The sequence below is a fragment of the Pungitius pungitius genome, chromosome 6 (assembly GCF_949316345.1).
Source record: "Pungitius pungitius chromosome 6, fPunPun2.1, whole genome shotgun sequence".
In the NCBI taxonomy this organism is placed as follows: Eukaryota; Metazoa; Chordata; class Actinopteri; order Perciformes; family Gasterosteidae; genus Pungitius; species Pungitius pungitius.
Window position 1 is genome coordinate 779458 of NC_084905.1, and position 20376 is coordinate 799833.

At 45.6% G+C, this 20376-nt stretch overlaps 1 protein-coding gene across 1 annotated transcript in view; it reads right to left on the reverse strand.

The window, feature by feature from the left end:
- Window positions 1–4189: 4189 nt before the first annotated feature.
- LOC119196030 (uncharacterized) overlaps window positions 4190–20376 on the reverse strand; it is a 37270-nt gene continuing 21083 nt past the window's right edge. Inside the window, exon 2 of the mRNA XM_037451396.2 lies at window positions 4190–17191. Coding sequence (XP_037307293.2) covers window positions 5291–17005 — 11715 coding nt within the window. The 5' untranslated portion in view covers window positions 17006–17191 and the 3' untranslated portion in view covers window positions 4190–5290. The remainder of the gene's footprint in view (window positions 17192–20376) is intronic.

Below are 20376 nucleotides of genomic sequence, written 5' to 3' on the forward strand. Positions count from 1 at the left end.
TCAGATTGAGGGGCCCCAGAGCAGAGGGCATGACCAAAGTTTGAGATCGGACCAAAGCGCTAAAAAACGTTTTTTTGTGTCTGTGGCATCACTGTTACTGAGCTTCTCCTGCCTGCATAGGGGATTTTGCGATGGTAATGCAATGCCTTCTGGGACAGTGGCGGTCAGACAAGTGACACCGCTGTGGTGAGTCATCCTGCTAAACGTCTACCTGAAACACCTTCATTTCTGACTTGAGAAGGGCTAAAGTCAAGGGTTAAGGGTTATAGGTCAAGCTGCCCGTCATTCACGTTTACCCAGTCCACGGGATACATTATATGCCATATGAGAAAAAATAGTAAATAAGTCATTTACTTCACAGGTTGTCAGATAACAGCACATATAGGATCACATCCAAACGACATAAAGAGATTATATTGACTAAAGATAAAATGTATTTTTGTAATGGAGAATCTGGTAAAGACTGGGCGTGAGGGGAAGGGGCGGGGGGGGGGGGGGGGGGGGGCTTTCCTTTCTCTGAACTCACAGGCCATTAAAAGAAAAAAAAGAGCAGGTCACAGACCAATTTCACGAGCAGCCATCCATTTACACACTCACACTGTCGGCATGCCACTCAATTAGTCTCAGCGTGGATGAGGAGCGGCTCGGGGAGAGAGAATCACGCTGGAAATCCAATTTTGTGCCACATCACCTGTCAGAGTAGATCCTTCAAATTCTCTGCGATAGCCACAGAGGCTGCGGGGAGGAGAAGGTGGAGGAGGACACCGCTGCGATTGCAGGTGGAGGTGGGTGGGGGAGGATGAAGGTTGGTGGAGAAGTAATCAGAGGCAGTGAAAGGAGGGGTGGGGGGGGTGGGGGGCGGGGGTCTCAAAGGCACGAGACAGTTCCCTGGCCAGCAGGTCCTGCTCTATATAGGGTCATTTGTGCTCCATGTGGGTCCATGAGCAATAATGGACAGCGGTTTGGTCGATTTCTAAATGTCAGGAACAGCAAATTCACATCATTAGATGATGCAGTCTGGCCTTTGAACAAAAGGATTTCTCTCCGTCAGCAGGATATGAAAGGGGAATGAAAGAGGTATGAACACACTTTATTTTGGGCACATCTTTTATAATTAGAAAAATCCAGTTAACAAACTTGCTTTAAAATGAGCTGTGTGCCATCCGTGTGGGACAGGCTCTCTGAAGACGCCTGCTGGTGTGTGTCTGCAGAGCTCCAGGCACCGCAGACACACACCAGCACGCTCTCATTTGTTTGCACAGAACCTGCGCAGCAACCACATTTATTCCCGAAAACCAGGACCATCAAACAGGTACTTTCAGCTGTTGTGTCCAGCCTGTTCCCTCTCTACTCTCCACTCGTTGAATGGAGAATAGAGAAAGGCCACGTTGGCAGTAATGCACCGTGACTTCCTACTGAGAAGCCATTACTGTAATTAGGAAATCCAAAAATGGCCTGACTTTACTTTAATGTTTCGTCTTCCGTATTATCTTCTCACTATGAATTATTTGTACCTGCTCCTTTACTTCTCCTATTTCAGATGACAGCCTTTTGAGCTTGTGCCTTTCTTGTGTAGTAACTGCCAGCACTCTCATTTTAGGATTCTAGGGGATTAAGCAGGATTTTGATTGTTCTCGGGCAAAATTGGTTTTATGTCTCGATGTCATAGATGCCTTCATCCCCTTTGTTCTAACCAGGGGAACGTTTCTCTATTATATTATTCATGCACATTTTCACTGTCGAAACCCAAATGATTTCAGATATCATCGCCGTGAAAAATCCATCATGATCCCCCCCCCTGTGTATTCGGAAAAGGGTGCATTCCTTCCCCCTCATGCGACAAATCCCTCCCCATCTATTTATCTCTCTGATTGGCTGAAACCTCACGTTCCCAAAAGAGGCAACCTCCGTGGCCCCCTCAGCCTGTGTGTCATTAACGCTGACCAGTCGCCCATTTCTATCTGCCCCCGATCTCCCGACCTCCCTGAGAGGATGGCAGAGGGAGGGGGGTAAGAGGTGAGGGGAGAGGGGATAAGGATAGGAAGGGAAGGGAAAACAACGGAGGAGGGTAGGTGGGAAGGTGGGAAGGCAGCAGCAAAGGGTGGAAGGATGACAAATGAGTAGTGGTGGAGGAATGAGGTGAGTTTATTGAAGAATAAGAAAAGACAACAAAAATGGGGAGAGGCAGAAGCAAAAATAGGGCGAGGTGCGGAGTCGCAGATTGGGAAATTGATGGAGGAGAGAAAACAAAAGCAGGGAAGAGGGGAATTGGGGTGGCGGCAGAGTAAAACAGACGGAGTGAGAGGCAGAGAAAGGAAACGCTATGTTAAGAACATCCCCGCTCATAATGTCACTCTACTTCAAAGTGCAAAGCGTTCCTGTCATGCTCCTGTATGACGGTGCCTCGGGAGAATTTCCCCATAGATCAGATGATAAAAGGGTCCCTGACAGGAGGCTGCGTGGAGCTGCTTCTCCTTCTCACTCCGCGTGACACGTTCTGGGCTCAACTGTGACCAAACAGCTGGAGTTCTTCTGCTTTAATTTGGTCTTAATCAACACGCAGCTGCTGACCGAAACACTTGAGGGGACTTTCACCAAAGAGGATGGGGTAATATCCAGGTACATTTAAGGACAAAGCATCAGCCATCATTTTTGAAATCAATTAACAACGCAACGTGAGCAATAGATATTCTCAAAGAAACTGGCAAACTCATATTTTGTGCTTTTTTATGATTATTCTGTTCGATAAAGTAAGGCATTTCATTTACATTACTTAATGGTTCAAATATTTCTTAATTCATGAATCAATTCTTCGATATTACAATACACATGAAGAATGTTTTTCATTATGTTGGACTACACAAAGTACAAAGATACAGATGTGAGGGGGTTGTCTTCATACAGCGGTTCAAATGAAAAGAAGCCGTTGCACCAAACTCAGGAATCAGGAAACGTTTGTTGCCGTCTTATGTCAGACTTTCATGGAATTTGTGTCAATATACTTGTGGTTAATGCTCAGCCATACAAGTAATATGTAAGGATGCAAAAGGAGTTTAGGTCAATAATATGGTTCTGTCAAAAAACATGTTCAAAATTTCCAACATAAATCCCCCAATAGTATCTGATAAAAATCCTGTCAATCCAAATGATGATGAAATTGTCTGAGCACCAAAGCTATTTCTGTCACCCGTTCATAACAAATGGAGAGCATCATGTCTGTATGATAGCTCCTCGTCTACTGCCAGCAAACTGAGGGGGGGGGGGGGGGGGGGGGTCATTGATATGCTGTTCATGGATTTTAATGCACTGTTGCAAAGGTCAGTATGTAACACACAAGCCAGCAGGCCTTCATGAATTGGAATTCCATTCTGCTGGAGTGTATTTCCCTTACTGAGTGAAGAGAAATAGGGAAGTAACAGCGAATCACTGATAGTTATGCTATTTTCTCTTCTCCTCATTAGTCCAAAGATGTGGTCTCTGCGGATGCTGCAAAACCCGTATTTCTACAAAATGAACAGGATAAGTTATTTCAACGACAACATTGGTGTTCTCTCCTCCCCCCCTTCTGAATGCCTGCCATAGTCCTCACATTAGTGTGAGAATCGAAACATGAATTATTTTGTTTTTTTATTATTTCATGTGTACAAAATGTATTTTCTCTTTACGTATTATATCAAAATAACCTGTTCTTTAATCCTTCTCTGTTAACTCTTTCATCCAATCTACCGTTCTCCCCTCTTGTCTTTTGCTTAGGTTCCATCATAAATGCGTCCCAGTCTTTTTATACACAAGCCATTGTGCACTATGGCTTTTTATTCCTATGTGATGATGAAAGATATTCGCGTAGGAACAGAAGCCATTTTGCACGTGGTGAGAGAGCAACGCGACAAAAGCTCGACAGAAGAAAGAGCCCCTCGCCACCTGCGCCACGCCGACCACACGGGTGGATGAATATGACCCTGGTTCCCTGTTGTGAATATACATCTTCGCCTCACTTTCAGACGATGAGTTAAGTGCAGATGAAGTGAAACTACTTGTTGTGTGTGCACCTGTTTTTGCCTCCAGACACAAACAGCTTCCAGTGTTCGCAGTGGCCGATGCCGGCGTGCTGACAGCTGCAGTCCGCCGGGACGGATGTTTGAACATTTGCAAAACATGTTGTGAACAAAAGAAGAACAGAGCAAGTAGAGACCAATACAGATCTTTATTAACCAACGATAAAGGAGGCACTTGGTGAACCACTTAACAACCATAAAACTGCATTTCCCTTTTTTTCCACTCTTCCGTATCTTTTGCACATTATTCAAATAAAACTTTGACATGAAGCATTGCACCAAAACAACAGTCTACCTAAAATATTATACAATATAAGATACATACAGTATTAACAAGATAAAGCACCTTTGTTGTAAATACTATTCATAATTAAACAGTTGGAGTAACAGACACAGATGATTGAGTTTGTGATTTGTGTGTGGTATTATCAGTGCATGGGAAGAACTCCGAATACAGGTCCTGGGACTGTGATGTCCTTGTATGCACCTGAGTTTAAGCAATGAAAGCTTTCCTAATGTTGTGTTCTATCAGCCTACATATGAAGTACTTGGATGCTTTACACAGTATCGTTAATAAACAACAGAGAACCAGTAAAAACAATTGATTGAATGTACTGTAACTGCTACAGTTCTCACGTTCCCTTCCGAGGACATTGGCATTCACATTACAATAAAACACAATGTAGCACCATGTTTATACAGAAGGCTAATATGATGAATGAATGTCAATGCAGTACAGTAAAGTAAAAAATGATACAAAACTAATACGTTCAAAGCATGTACGAAAGGTGCACAGACAATAGTCCGAGTCAGTTATGATTTCATTTGGTCCTTTTTCAAAATGACTTGATAAGACTAATAAGATCAAATGCAAAATGAACATGCATCTCTTAGAAGAAAATATTTTACTGTATTTTCAAGTATTCTCTTTTTTTTTCTTTTAGTAAATGAAATATAATCTCTGAAATAGATGATATCCAACAAAGAAGCTGAATAAAGTTCAATGATTTTCCCAACTAGCAAATTCATTTTTGCCCCAAAATTCATATTTTCCATTCGTCCTCACAACTGTGTAACAAAAGCACATGTACAAAGAAAACATAAAGTGACTATGTATTTAAAGATAGCATTTCACAGAAAAGAGCTGTGCAATCTCATTCACCACAAGGAATTTTCTTAAACATTTATAACTGTGAAATTTACAGTCTTCTATTCACAGATCCCTCAAGCTCCACTCAGTTAATAGATTCTGACGTGTCCTTTCTTAAGGGAATCTTAAAGCTAGTGAGTTTTTGGCCAAACAGCTGGCTTAAGAGGTGGTTTTGGGACTCTGCTGTCCTGTAGGAATGGCTCTCCATTGACCTAACACCCGGCTTTGGCCTAGATTTATTCAAAGAATTGTTCATTGGAACGGAAGACACTTTAGAAATAGGGAGGTGCAAAGGCCGACCCATAGGTCCCTTTTTGGCTTTGTAATCCCCGTTAAGAGGAGTCACGATCTCAGTTTTCTTTTGTGTGCAGCTATCAAGCAGGTTTCTTTTTGACGGCAAACACAAGTTTGAGGTCTTGCACTTGGAAACAATCTTGTTGCTAACGACGTCATCCCTTACAGAGGACAGCACAGGGTAGTCGTTGGGTCCATCCGTCTTCCTTTGCACGGAGGGATTTGCACACTTGCTGGAGCGGAATTTCTTTTTGGCTCGAGAGTCAACACCATAGTTCTCTTGCGTGACTGTAGAGGAGAAGCGTTGCAAGCTGTGCAAGGATTTGCAGTCTTTCCTCTTCTTCTGTGGTCTCACGGATTCTTTGTCCTCGTTTGAGACGGAAGCGTTCAGGGAACCCTTGGCGTGGAGGACTGGTGTGAACTCCGTGATGCTGTTTTTAGTGTTGTCTGTTGTTCTGGCGACTTTGTCTTTGATCAGACTGCTACAGTCCTGCTCACCACAGTGAGAGAAAGTTGGCTGTTTGCTATCATCGTGGGTAGCTTTCAATGAGTTGAGCCACGGCACATCTTCTCTCTGCTGGTCCGTCACATCAGCAGCTAATTCATGCTTTGACTCAAGTGTCTTTGAAATGATTCGATTTTCTCTCAGGCCGGGTAAAGAGTCCCAACATGGAAGGGAATCGGTGTTTTCAGTCTCAGCTGTGGCACCTTGAGCAGAGCCTCCGTCGGGCTTAAGAGTCTCCTCCCCCACACTGCTACTGTTGTTTGACGCCGACAAAGGTAGCTCATCTTCTCTGATGCAAACCGACTCATCCTCCTCTTTCACGTCACATGACTCACTGATTGATTTTCCATTACCCTCCTTTTCGAGGAGAGGTGAGGTGACTGGTTCAAGTTCCTCTTTGTTTGGTTCAGCAGAAGAACCCATTCGAATGGAGGTGTCCAGCTCGACAAGCAGTTCCGAGTAACCCTCAGCAATGTCCTCGGTCTTCACGTTTGTGGTCTTTGTGTCGCGGTGATATTCACTTGCGGCCGTCTGCGTGGAGTCCTCAGCGGTGGACACAGAGGACTTTGAAGTCTCAGAGTTTGGATTTAGGTTCAGCGAGCTCACACTGGCAATGCCGCTGTCTGAGCTATTTTCTTGCAGAGTGTCAGAGAGGATTCTCCTCCTTTTACTTGCAAGTGGATCACATTCATCTTCTTTGGAGGCGGCTGCCTTGACAGGTCTGAAAACACCTCGGAATTTGAAGATTTTGTTCCCCCCCGACAAGTGCTTCTCCATGTGGCGATCAAACTGCTCCTTCTTAGAGAAGGTGTAGTTGCAGGTGCTGCAGATGAAAGATTTTTTAATTACATGCATGACATCGGCACACAGCTCACAGGTGTAGAGGGTGGTGTGTTTTGAATCTGGCACATCAACCTCCTCGTGTGCAGTCTTCAGATGGCCTATCAGCTCCTGGGCTTCCTGATAAGACACGGGGCATTTGTGACACAGGAAAATCTTTTCCAAATTATGAACCACTAAATGTCTCTGGAGTTTGAATGGTTTGGGGAATTGTTTCCCACAGTGGTGGCAGTCTCTTGAGGGGTCTTTGCAGTTGGGATGCATCTCCACACTTTTAGGTGTGTCTGTTTTGTGGAGGACCTCGAGCGGCGTGAAGGCGCTCTGCTTCCCACCTGCTGCACTGACGCTTTTACTTTTGTGAACCTTTGGCTCAGCCCCCCCCGAGGTTTTTCCCTCTGCCGGAGCGCTGTCTGCAACAACAGCCTTTTCCTGTTCTTTAGTGGCCTTGCTGGGTTCTCTGTTGGCTTTGCTGGGGCGGTGCTGCATGATGGAGGTGATGAAGTTCTTCACGGCCGTCTCCTGCATGAAGCAGCCTGGAATGCCCAACATGGAGCCTTGGCTCTGACCCCTGCGGGCAAACTGAGTGGCATGCTCTCGTAAATGTTCATTGTACATCCACACGTCTGATATCTCCTTCAAGCACATTCCGCATGTCCAGAAACCTGTCTTGTTCTTGGCATGTTTCTCCCTCAGGTGGTCTCTCAGTTGCTCCCTGGAGCTGAACTTACGCTGGACACACATGTAGCAGGTGGGAGGTGGAGAAGGGTTGTGGGAGAGCTTGTGAAAGTTCAGCTCGCCCAGGGTGAGGAACCAAGTGAAGCACACTTTGCACTTGTACTGCTTATCCTTTACCTTTATTCCACAATCTTGACGTTTTCTGCCCCGGCGCTCGACCGCTCTCTTGGACTTCTCGCCATCTCTGTTCTCCACGTCAACAGTTGCCGCGGGAGGAGCCAGTGAAACGTCTTTTTTGGAGTCGAGAAAGTGGATCTCAGGAAGTTGAAATGTAGTCTTGACATTCTGGATGTCAATGCTGGTGAAGGTATGAACGCTCTTTGTGACGCACGACTCTACGGGTAAGGGGGCAGAAGGTGGGGGCGCAGGGGAGGGTGCAGACGGTTCTTCTGCTTTACAGGTGCCGGGGTCAGAGGTCACCGTTGAGCTTGAATCAAAGCTACTCCATTCAATTGAAGATTTATCAACCGTGCTCTCGAGTGGATCCGAGGGGCTGATTCCAACCTCGCACACGTTCTCACCAACACCCTGGTGGTCACTTTGGGTATCGCTGGTCTTTAATGCGCTGTTGTGGCACATATTCAACAGGATGGCATCGTCGGTTGATATTGTGTCATATTCGCAGCGGTTAGTCTGGCTGTCGGTGAATGTCTGCTCTACTTCTTGATGATCTTTAGTTTGCACCGATGTCTCTGAGGGCGGGTGCTCCTCATTCATATTTGATTCAGGCGATAGTTTAAGTCTTTTGTTTCTTTTGCTGTAGACCCTTGGGCACTTTTTCCTTTTTGCTTGCTCATCTCTGGGGAACAGCTGTGAGAATGTGGTGTCGTCATCAAGTAAGGCCTTCAGTTCTGGACTTATGCCAGGACTGGGAGGGGGACAATACAAATAGGAGAGAGGATGTGCCTCTTCTGTAGGGACGCTGTTTTCCTCACGTTTTATCCCGATGCCAGCCACTTGGCTAAGAATCTCTTGAGCGAGGCTCCCTTCAGATCCTTTCTGTTCACACACATCTTCCACAGCGCACAGACTCTTCTTCCTGGGCTCATCATGTTGCCTGATTACATCCTTGTCTACAGATACAGCACTTTCAACCATGTTATCTGCACTAACTTCCCCATTTGCCGTCTCTGTAATGCTCTTGCATTTAGCTTCTTCCAGATTAGTGATTGGATTTGGCTCATTTGCCTGTTTCGATGGAGATGGCGGCGTATTGTCAGAGCCAGAGTTTGAAGTTACGGGGTGAGAGAATTGCTCTGGGCCATTAAAGATTTTTTCATTGCTCGTCACCTGGTCTGCTGGCGATTTCTGGAGATTTTGTAGTCCGCTGCTTTGGAATTCAGGAGTTATCGCTTGAAGTATGTCCGTTTTTAATTGATTCAGAAGCTCCTCTGAGAAAGAGTCCGGCTTTATGTTTACCTCACTATTTTTGTTCTTTCTCACTCTGTTGTTCTTCTTTGCTTTTGTGGGCAGCAGAGGGTTTTGGTGGCCCACTTTCCCCCCTGCCACTATATTGCTTTCAATCGCCATTTCATCAAGGACTGACTCGGTCTCTGTTGCTTTAAATATGAGGGTGCTACTTATCTCAGGCGGTCCATCTATTTTACTTGGGTAACAGGTTTCTGAATCATCTTTATGTTCTTTCTCGGTAGCTTTGGATGCTTCATAAATATCCACAGTCCCCTGATGGCTTGAACTCTGCGAGCCAATGTGTTTTTCACTTCTGCCCGAATGTTTCATGGCCTTATGTCTCTTTAACCCTGGCACGGTTCTGAAGCACATGAGGCAGAGATCACAAAGTTCTTTGCCCTGTTGAGCGTTGTTGTGGGTCTTTTTTTTAGATATTTCTCGGTGAGTTTGGTGTATTGGTGAACACTGTCCATTCTCTATCGTTGGTTGCTTCTCGGATTGGTCTGGTGGAAGAGGCATCTGTTCATTTTCACAGATGACAAGTGGTTTTGGAGCGAGTAGACCATCTGAAATGTCTTTCCTGTCTTCAGCAGAAGTCAAATTCCCTAATTCATCCTTTTTCAGCGGGTCAGCGTGAAGAGCCAAATGCTCAAAAGGTCCAACAGGATCATGGCAAACGTTCAAGTCTGTCTTTGCATCACTCTCTGAGGAATCTTTTCTCTTAGTTTCAGGTGGGAGGCCCACAGGAAAACTTGTGAATTTCACACTCTGCTGGAGTTCCAGTTCATCCGATGAATTCAGTTGAGCTACAGGGTCTCGGTTCAGTGACAGCACCGCGTCTGTTTCACTTTCGTTAAAAATCAGTATTCCAGGGTTAACTCTCAGGTCGAAGGGTTCACAGACATTGTTGGTACTCTGCTTAAGGTCTGCATGCTCTTCAGTTGTACTGGCAAGTGAAATTGCTATGAAGTTGTATCGATTCAGTTTCGGAGGTTCGTCTGAAATGCTGTTGTAATTGAGCGGGCTGAGCTTCAAATCATACACCACATCTCCGCTTTCAAGTCCGTGAGCAACTTCTGGTGGTTCTGCAGAGCTTGTCACTGGAAGTGGGGAGGTAATGGTGGTTTCAGAGCTGGTGATTTTACAATCTATGTTCGCTAAGTCGAGGAGTGGTGGGCTAATCAAAGAATACTCCAACTCGGCTGTTGTGTTCAGATGTTCTTCATTGTTTAAAACCTCTTTGACTTTGCTGTTTTCTTCCGTGTTTATGAGGGATTGCATGTTCGTAACTGAGCCATGGATAACAGAGGCATCATCACATTTGCTTTGTGACTGAGATGAATCCGCTTCTGTGTTCCATTTGTGCATGGGTGTTTGAGGAGAAGTTGGTAGAAGGGGACAGGTTGGTGTGGCAGTGTGCAGAAAGAGACAGGGACTTTCTTCAACCTCCTCCCTGCATGGTGAGTTTTGGTGACTTGCCATGAAATCAATGGGAAGGTCTTCTTTGATGTCCTGTACGATTAAAATCTCTTCTTGTTTCCGGAAGTCAAGACTCGAGTCACCAAACGAGCCATTAAACGGAGGACCTTTGCAGGAATCACTGTCAATGATGCCATCGGACTGCGAAAGAACCAACAGATGACTTTGTCCCTCTATGGACTCGGTGTCTCTGAAGGGTGAGCAAGGACTAGTGCTCTCTGCATTGGCTTCCATCAGTATTGGACTGCAGGGCTCCACCGACAGCTCAGTTGTTGGACCTGCACCGTAAGCTGGGCTGTAGCTCTTAGAGGGAGATAGTTTAATGAGGTTTTCCTCTTTTGCCGATTCAACAGTAATTTCATCGTTCACACTGTCTGAATACAATTTGAATTCTTTGGCACGTGAAAAAGTAAGGTCTCCAGTACTAACATGGTGATCGGTGGAATGTTTCTCGATGGCACCAAGACTTTTCTCACCCATGTTTAGACTTGTTTCAGGTCGAGTTGGTGATAAACACAGGCTGAAAGACTGACCGGTGATTCCCTTCACTGCTTCTGCTTCCTCATAGCCGGCTGGGGTCGAACAGTCACCATTATTTCCCAACAACTGATTCATATCTTCTGCTGCTGCTCTACTGTTCCCACTGGACTCTTTAAATGCACATGTGTCATGTGTCACCACACTTGAGCAGTGGGCAGACTCGATCAAATTACTATTCTTGCACACTTCCTCTTCTGATGAGACTTTAGTCTCAGCCCTGCTATCATTGATTTCCATGGGCTCACTTGGCTGTGATGACATTGGCTGCGTTCCATTCACTCTGGGGTCATTGCTGTTAAAGAGAGATGACTGGGACTCATTCAGGATGAATTCAATATCATATTTTTGCTCGATATTGATATTTCGGTGTAATAATATATTCTCCTTCCCAGTAATTTCATCATTTTTGCTGTGATCTTCTCTCTCACCTGCATCAGTTGCCTGACATTCAATTTTGTGATGTTGTTGAGTTGTGAGAGTGGTGACATTTTGCTCCACGTTATCTGATATAACAGGTTTGTTTTTGTATATAGAGTCTGATATCACTTCCAAGCTTTTCATAAGATTTTCTGTATATCTTTTCTGTTCTAAAAGCTCGTCCTTTGTTTCTACTGAAGTCTCATTTTCAACGTTCCTCTCCACTGGTCCGTGGTCATGGAGATGCTGTGGGTTTTCAATAAGAGAGGCAGTGGAGATGAAATTTGGGTCATCGTCTTCTTTTTCATGGAAATGTTCAATCACCCCTGGTTGATTGTGAATCGAAGTGTTTTGTCCGCCCATTAGCTCAAACTGGAATGGACTGGACCACGGTTCAGTGAAATTGGTCACTGATACTTGTGTGGTTTGCACAGCGCACCTGGTATCCAGTCCAGTGGCTCCGCTCTCCGACCCATCGCCCAGGCGTAAAGGTGAGAATTTGCTCATTTTCAGTTGCTTAGGTACATCTTTGGCTTCTAACGGTTGGCTTTCCAATTTATTCGACTGCAGCTGGTTTTCAAGCTCAGTCACGATCCTTTTAATCTCTAGCTCATCCTCTGATGCACAGCTGTGCAGATGTGCACTATAGTCGATGATTTTTTCTGGCAGAGACAAAGGAACGTGACTGTAATCTGGTTTCTTTTCATTTGATTTCTCAGAGCTGCCTTTGTACTGCGATATCTCATCTGGCAGTACGGGGCTAACCAAAATGTTCCATTCTCTTTGTTCCAGAAAGGGAGAGAAGGAGGACACAAACTCTTCTTTTTTATCAGCTGCGCTCTCAATTGAATGAAAACTGTCTTTCTGAATTGGCATAGCGGAGTAGAGGCCACTGTCGAATCCTGTGAGATCCCCAAACATCGCCGAGGTGTCAAATGAAAGCGGGGACTTCAAGAGCCCCTGTTCCTGATCCAGTGGGTAGGGCAGGAGGTGGAGCGTGTCTTTCTGTATCAAGTGGCCTTGGCTCTCAGCTGGAGATAGGCACACCTCGTCCATCAAAGAAGTGCAAAGGGCTTGCTTGTGTGCGTTTAAGTCATTGACTAAAGTCATCGTCTCCCCCACAATGCAAACGTTGTCACTTTGTTTTTCGAATGCGGGGCTCTCCGATGACTGTGTTTGTGTAGCTTGGAGCTCCTCAGTCCTTTTGCACCTTCTGTTTCTGTCAATATTGAAGTCAACTTCGTTGTTGCTGGTTGGAGAGTGTGAATCAAACTGTCGTGGTTCGCTGTCTGCTTTGCTAAACTGTGTTGGTTCTTCTTTGGGGCAGAGATTGTCTGTTTTCTCTAAAATGACTGTGGTGCCAGCTTCTTTTCTGGGAGACACCAGCTTCTCTCTCAATTTTTTATCCTGAGAGCTTATGCTTTTTTCAAAGGTCTTGCTTGTGTATTTTGCTTTTTGGGGTGATGACAACGTTTCTGCAACTTCTGCATTGGTATTATTGTTTTTGGAGTCCTGTGTACTGTCTTTGGTATCCGAAAGAATAGCTTTGTCAGAGTTATACTTCTTGACAGATTTAGTGAACGTTAGTGCTAGTGTGCTAGAGTCTTTAGATGACTTCTGTGGGGAGGTCCTTTCATATGTTTTCTGCTCTGGAGAATCTTTCCTTTTGCTGTCTGTCTTCTTCTCACAGTCGGATTCAGTGCTTTTGGGGCTGTTTATACTATCGCTGGAAACACTCACAGATGTGCTGAGTTCACTGCTTGTTGAGGACCTGCTACCCCTTCTCCTGAGCCTCTGCTGAGCGCCATGTTTCTCCGGCGAGAGAGAAACCTCCTCGCTTTTTTTCACCTCAAAACACTCCTTTGACTCGTGCCGCCATGCTGCCTGGTCCCTCTCACTCCTCGCTCGCCATCGGCACTCTTTGCTGTATGTGTACTTACACCGGTTGCTTTCATTCAGCCGACCTTGGCTTGCAATCTTAACAGACTCGCATTCCTCATCTGAGTCCGAGACATAGTCGTATTCACCAAAAGCGGGGTTCTGTACTGTGGGAGTTAGTCTTTCCATCACTAAGGAAAACTGGAGGTTTTTCGTACCCTTAACATGGAGTTTACGGAGCTTATTTTTCTGTTGAACTATTTTGTGAATAAGTTCTTTACTCCAGGTGCCCCCTCCTGTGCTTTTCCTCTTGCTGTCTTTCACTGCGGTCCTTGAGGTTGGAGACGTGGACGCCGGGGAGGTTGTTGACCCTCGATGTGCGGCGCTGTCTGGGAAGCTTTTAACACCACAACGCTCAGAGAGTTTGCTGGATAAGAGAGACCTTTGAGCACTTTGGTCATCATCCTCACTCTTCCACAGTTTTCTTGCCTCTTTCACTTTGTTTTCGTGTTCTCTCGTCTTCCCCCTTGAGGCAATTCTTGAGTTTTTTTGAGATTCTTCTTTTCTTATAACAATCTTCTCGTCTTGTTCCAGAGATCTTTTTTCACGTTTGCTTTCAGTGTACTGTTTCTTCGTGTCAGAGTTCTCAACTTCTGGGTCATAGAAATACTGTTCTTGTTTGAAAGACCTGTCATCCTCTGTTGCTTGTTTGCTTTTGCTCTCAAAGATGAGAGATTCTTTGGTTTTATGGCATTGCTTGATGGATGCTGCTTTGACAGTAGTGAGGTCATCATCAGCAAAGGCATCGATAAAGCTACTGTCTATCTCCGCATTGTCTGATTGATATCCCAGTCCGTTTAAGGCTTCTGTGATTAGGCTGTCTAGCTTAGCATCCTCCATTTCTAGCTCAGGGAGGGGGACGGGAAGGTTACCCGTACCAGAGAACAAGTTGAGTTTCATTGAATCGTCCTTGTTCTCTCCTTTAGTTTCACTGTCAGATATCAGTTCTCCATTTTTATTGAGGCCCAACAGAGAAAGGTGAAGGTCAGATGCGCACCTCGACATCAGAGAATTTGAAACAGACGACAGTGCTTTTGCAGGCTCCGCATGAAACCTTCTACTGTCGTCCATCTTTGATATGTCTTTGAGGTCGTTTTGAGCAAACATATGCTGAGAACAATACTGCTTATGGCCTAGAAAGGAAGCCATGTTGTTGAAATTCTGATCACACTGCTTGCACTTCAGAACCACATCTAACTGGTCGAGATTTGCTGTGGCTAATGACGTCGCTAACAACTGATGTGCAGAGTATGGTGGTGGTGGCTGATGGTGCTGCAGTCCAAAACTGTCCATGTAACCTTTGTTCCCATCCAGAGCAGTCTTTGGATGTGTGCTGCTTTGCAGGTAGTTCATCATGTCGTCTTTGGCTCGGTCTGGCGCGTAGGAAAGGTGTCTTGGAGTGTCTGAATGAAAGTGGTGAGGGTGAGAGCTCAGGTGATCTGACAGTAACTGTGTTTTGGCTTGGGCCTGGTGATAATATGTGTGAGGGGGTGCCGACTTTGACAATTGACTGTCCTCTGAACTGATGTTAACAGGACTGGAAGAGGCCGGGGAGAGGGAAGAGCAGGTACTACTGGATGCAGGGTTGTGGACCGGCGAGGGCAAAGGAGACTCGTACGGTGACACCATCATAAGTCCCATGGGGGGGACCTGTAATGGAGGGTAGCTGTAGTTTCTTGATGCTGCTGGAATGGACTGGTTGAGTCCAAAATACACCGCCTTGTTTTTGGATTCACATACTTGTGCGTGGCTCATCTCTATGGTTTTACTGCTATGTTTTACAGTCTCCTGTCTTTGGTTTGAAAACCCATCACAGGTTCTGCCGTTCTGAAACAAGCTCGTACTTTCCAGGGAGCTTTGCTTATTTACTTTGCTATCTTCCTGCCAGTCAGAAGGGGAAACTATATAAGGCAATTTTTGATTGTTTATTTGCCTACATAAGTCATTTCTGTTTTGGTTCGACAGGGTCGGGTTCGGTCGTATCTGCTGACCTGTCATTCTGCTATTTTTAGATGAGTTGGGCCTTTGATCAAGTGCTGGCTGGTTCTGAAACTGATACTTGTCATTCATATCAGAATACTGAATAGTGTTTGGGTCAACTGGTAAATGTGTCTTATTAGACCCCTCCCACGAGTGTGGTAACCTATTTAAAACCTTGTTATTGGTGTTTTTGTCAAAAGAAATCATGCCTGTGTGAATGTTAGTGACTCGAGGTGTGCTAAATGTTTTGCTGGGAAAGTGCATTTGAGAACCTGGACTTTGTGACATAGTTCTTGCATGGTACACACTTCCGTGAATGTGTGCTCTCTGGTTGGCAGCCGTGTCTTGAGGGTGACAGTTCCTCTTACTACCGAGGGTGATGGATGCATCCCTGCTGTCTGCCTGTGCCAGAGTGTCTGTGCTGTTGGACAGAGCGGGCTTCCCCTGTTCTGACTGCTGGGAGCTGGAGCCGGAGCTTTCACTACCGGCTGAGTCCTCACTCAGACTCCGTGGGCACTGGATGGAGGGTGTTACCCCTTGAACAAACTGTGACTGTGGGGGTTGAGAATTTGAACTTCTATCCTCGGGCTGCTGTTCATTGCTGAACTGAGTGCTGTTCTGAGAAATGTGTTGCCCTTCTCCAGGTGTAAAGGAAAAAGAGTTCTGGGTCAAATGAACAGAACCTTGTGAGGAGGTTGTAAAGTCTTGGGATTGGAGGTTCTGTTCGCTGACAGAGTCGGAGGCCGATTCTTCAAGAAAATTATATCCAAATTGATACGGACCATGCAAAAAGGCCTTATTAGTTTCTGTAAGGGCAGTGGATTTTTGTGATGACAGCCCATAGTTAGCACCATTAAAAGTCCTTTCAGGAGACTTCCATACACTAGAGCCGCTCAGCTGAAAGTCAGTCAGGATCAGCTGACTGCCGGGCTGTGTGCCGTTGTTCTCCATGGAAGCAGACTGCTGCTGTGACAGCGGGGGGTGTGGGTGAGATGACGTTCCACTTGAAGAAACCAGGGCCTGTGAGGTAAAGCTTGGGGGAGTAAGGTTCGACGAGGCCTCCTGGAAGCAGTGGCCAAAGTTGAGCTCTTCTTGCTGTAGTTCGGCCTCTCTCTCTGGTATACTGGGAACGTGGAATCTGTAGCTGCCCGAAACTGAGCCACGACTGGTCTCCGACTTCTTGGGTGGCGCGGCCTTCTGCTGTGGGTAAGCAATACCAATGGTGGGGTTGGAGCGTGGATTTGTAATGCTAAGTCTGTACAGCTGCTGCGGGTTGGCGCGTTCCGTCTTCCCTGACCGCTTCGCCTTCTCCCGACTGCGGCCTTTTCCACTCGGGGACTGGGGGCTGCCTTTGCCACTCGACCAAGTCCTGTCCGTGGAAAATTTGGATCGGTTCTGCAGTGACCTGAAGTCAATCTTCCCTGTCTGCTGTGGCCGTATGACAGCCTCACGCTGCTGAGGGCAGTCCCGTCCCTTCTCTACTTTTTCAACTTTGGCCCCTTCGCCGCTGCTTCTGGCCTCAGTGCCTGTGCTTGAAAAGTGCTCGGAAAACTCCTTTGTGGTTTTGTCACTCTGCTGTTCCAGCGCTGTCCCTTCATCCTGCAGTTTGGACTCAGCGGCCAGCTCTTTGACAGAAAGCGTTCGCTGAGTCTCTCCTGCCATTGTTCAGAATGTGTGCAGTGAAGGCCTGGTCCTCAGAAACGTTATCTGGGAGACAGGGGCATCGTCGTCTGGCTCCTATGGATCAGTAAATATCAAATGGCAGGAACTGCAGGGACAGTGCTGTTCGCAGGCTCATCTCATGACTCTCATTGTGAACCGCTGATTTGGCACCAGAGCAAAGGAGGCCTGGGGGGGAAGAGAGAAGAGCGAGGATCAGATGTCAAGCTTTCAATGTTTCATATTTTCTGAAAGTAATGAAGGTGATTATACCATGTACTATTTTCAAATAATATCCGGCAGCACTATTCAAACATGACGACTACACATAACATAACTATGTATATTTCAAATGAAGTAATGGATAAAATGAGCTGCAATAACAGTACTTCCAGGGTCTGCCAGCAGAGAGCAGCATTTCACTGTGGTGCTGCCCCTGTACAAAGAACCTGTGTAACCAATGGGGAATTTTAAAATACTGCCAACTTCATACTCTGAGGCTCGGAGATACTACTAATGCGTCAATGTTTTATTCCTGACAACAAATAAGACATTTACAAGAAGTATATCGAGTGCCGTGCAATTTTTGCCTGATAGCTTTCCAAGTATCACAGTAAAAAACCTCTATACAAACAGTCACACAAAGACAACAGTTTGGACTTGAAATGATGACGCCGATGGTGAGAAAAATACGATACATAGATCCAAAAGCACTGCCAATAAATGAATCACAGACTGCTAAAGAGCGGGAACACAACAATGCCTCAGTGTTCCATTGCCACAGAGGAACATCAGGTATTAGTCAGTCAGCCCTTAGACAGTGAAAACTGACGGCTGTTGCCTTTCCTCGGGGATCCCAGAAACAGCTTCTCAGGTCCCAGTTTACTTTGGCCCTCCACTGCTTCTGCTGCGTTTAAGGCCAGACCAAATGAAACCTGGAATTGGGACCAAAATGTCATTTCTAGGCCTAGTAACGAGACTTCCATCCCACCTCCATGTGTGTTTCCCCCTGGATATTACGAAGCGTTGGACAGGTTGGACAGACCATCATTGAGCCAAAACAGTTGGTATAAAGTCTCTGTTCAGGCTACCATGGACACTGCTAATGTGCCATTGAGAAAAACACATCCCTTTTTAGAGATTTTAGGGAGTCTTCATGTATCTCTAATGAGAAGTGAGTTAAAACGTTTCAGTTAGATTACAGTTTGTGATTTCATTCATTATTCTCTTTTTTTGTTGCCCAAGCCCAGTGTTTTTGGGCAGTAAGGTTCTTTCTCCACTGGAGTCCAGGAGGATGGTGCTCTTTGTTCTGCAACACACCTACATTCCCTCCGTGCAGCTCCAATCTAATCAACTCATTGTTGAGGTTATAATAAGACTGTTTGACATTAACATTAGAGCTGCTTATAAGGGAGATAATGATACTATAAACAAATCAGTTCTTCATGAAACCCCGATTAAATGCCTAAACCACCTCACAGCCCCACTGGACTGGACTAAAGGAGGCTTGAGGGGCTCTTTCTGCAGACACATGTTCCGAAAGAAAATACAGTTTAAAAAAGTAATATCTCCTCCCAGAGACAGAGAGAGGAGTATGATCAAACAAAATGTCTCAGCCTATAGCGTTGCTTCTTGAGGTCCATGTTGATTTTCTAAGGATCAGTCGCCAATGTGTCAAGATACCATCTGACAAATGGAATAGTGAGATATGACACTATCCACTTTTACCCCGAGGCATCACTCTCTGCCGCGAGTCTCGTCCTCTGGTAAAACCTTCCAGAGATATTTAGCAGGTTTGGATGGAGCCTGAGACCTCACTGGGTTTAGGCCTGGTTGTGAAAAATCGCATCCCCTCTATACCTCCAGAGCATCTGAAGGCTGGAGTGTCTGCAGCTCTCTCTCTCACCAGTGGGGTAACTGTTGTGAATGACCCTGCCAGCATCCCCTACAGGATGTGCTCGGTCCAGCCCAGAAGTGTCAACAGTAACAATCATACATCATAGCCTCAATTGTATTTGCCCAGACCTGCCGCTGAGGTCTGGGGCTGAAACTGAACGCCTCCAGCGATGGAAAGCGCAGTATGAGGATCACAGGGGCCTTGCAGAAGTAGCACTAGCGCCTCAGCTGTCACTTCACAAATAGAAATGGGTTATTCATATCCGAACAGAGACTTGGTCTACTTCCTTTACAGCCTTGAGCAGCTCATTAATTCCCTTGCGCCAACGTCGTCACACACACACACACAGACCTACGCGTATCAATCTGCAAATATGGAGGCGCCTTTGGTACAGCCTTTTCAGTTTTATATTTAAAAGTTTAAACTGCTTTTGGACTACGTATAAAGACGGCGTGGTGGTGAAAGAATTGCAAGTCTGGCACAAGTTGATATCAAATCCTGTGTGACTGGTTGAAAATTTGTTCCATAAAAGTGTGTGGATTTTTACTAGTCAATTAAGGCTGTGTGTGTGTGTGTGTGTGTTTCTGTGCGTTCTTCAAATCAGCTTCTTGTCAAACCAAGCTTCTCAAGCAGTGGCGCCCCATATGGCTTCACCACAACACCATCCTGATGTTGCAGACTGCTGAGTGGTGTCGAACTGGTGTGTTTGTGGTGTCTATGCTTATGTGAGTGCGAGTGCATAACTAGAACAAAAGTGGAGAATGTCTTATTCATTACTTACACATGGGCATGTGTTGGTTTCTCTCAGAGATGAGGGGAGTGAGTAAATGGTGCTAAAAGTCTTCTTCCTGTCATTTGATTTGCAGAATGTAATGTTGGCATGACTCGGAATCTCTGTCAACTCATCACAATAACAAAATAAGCTTGGGATTGCTTTTGCAATTTAGATTTACTAAGAGGCGAAATCCTGTAATAAACCCCATGTTGCTCAAAATCACGACTAGGATCTCTTTCACCAGAGCTGTTCAACATTTCTGATGATGTTTCTTCTATAACGCGAGTGCACCCAAAGGTGGCTGAATCAGATCATTACAACTAAGATAGGCAATCTTAAAGTTTACCCATAGAGCAGTTCTCTGTCCTGCAGACAATAACCGAGAGAGGGGGGGGGCAGCAGAAGGCCGAGCAATCCACTACTGCTAACAATGGCTCCCTTTGTAATAATGTAAATCAACTGTTATTAGCAGGAATTTCCCAATTTGTTCAGCTTTCCCAGATGTTTGCTCACTCTAATATCACCATACGATAGTCTCAAAGACCAAGGAGAGAGAAACAGATGATGATGCAGGGTGATGAGCTCAGGAAGAAGAGAAGAGGAGAGAGAATAAGCTTGATAAGTTTAGCAGGGAAGGCCGTTGCAGAGTGGCGTAAAACAATACTGAAGGGCCAGTGTTGGAAAGCGAAATAGAGGTATTTG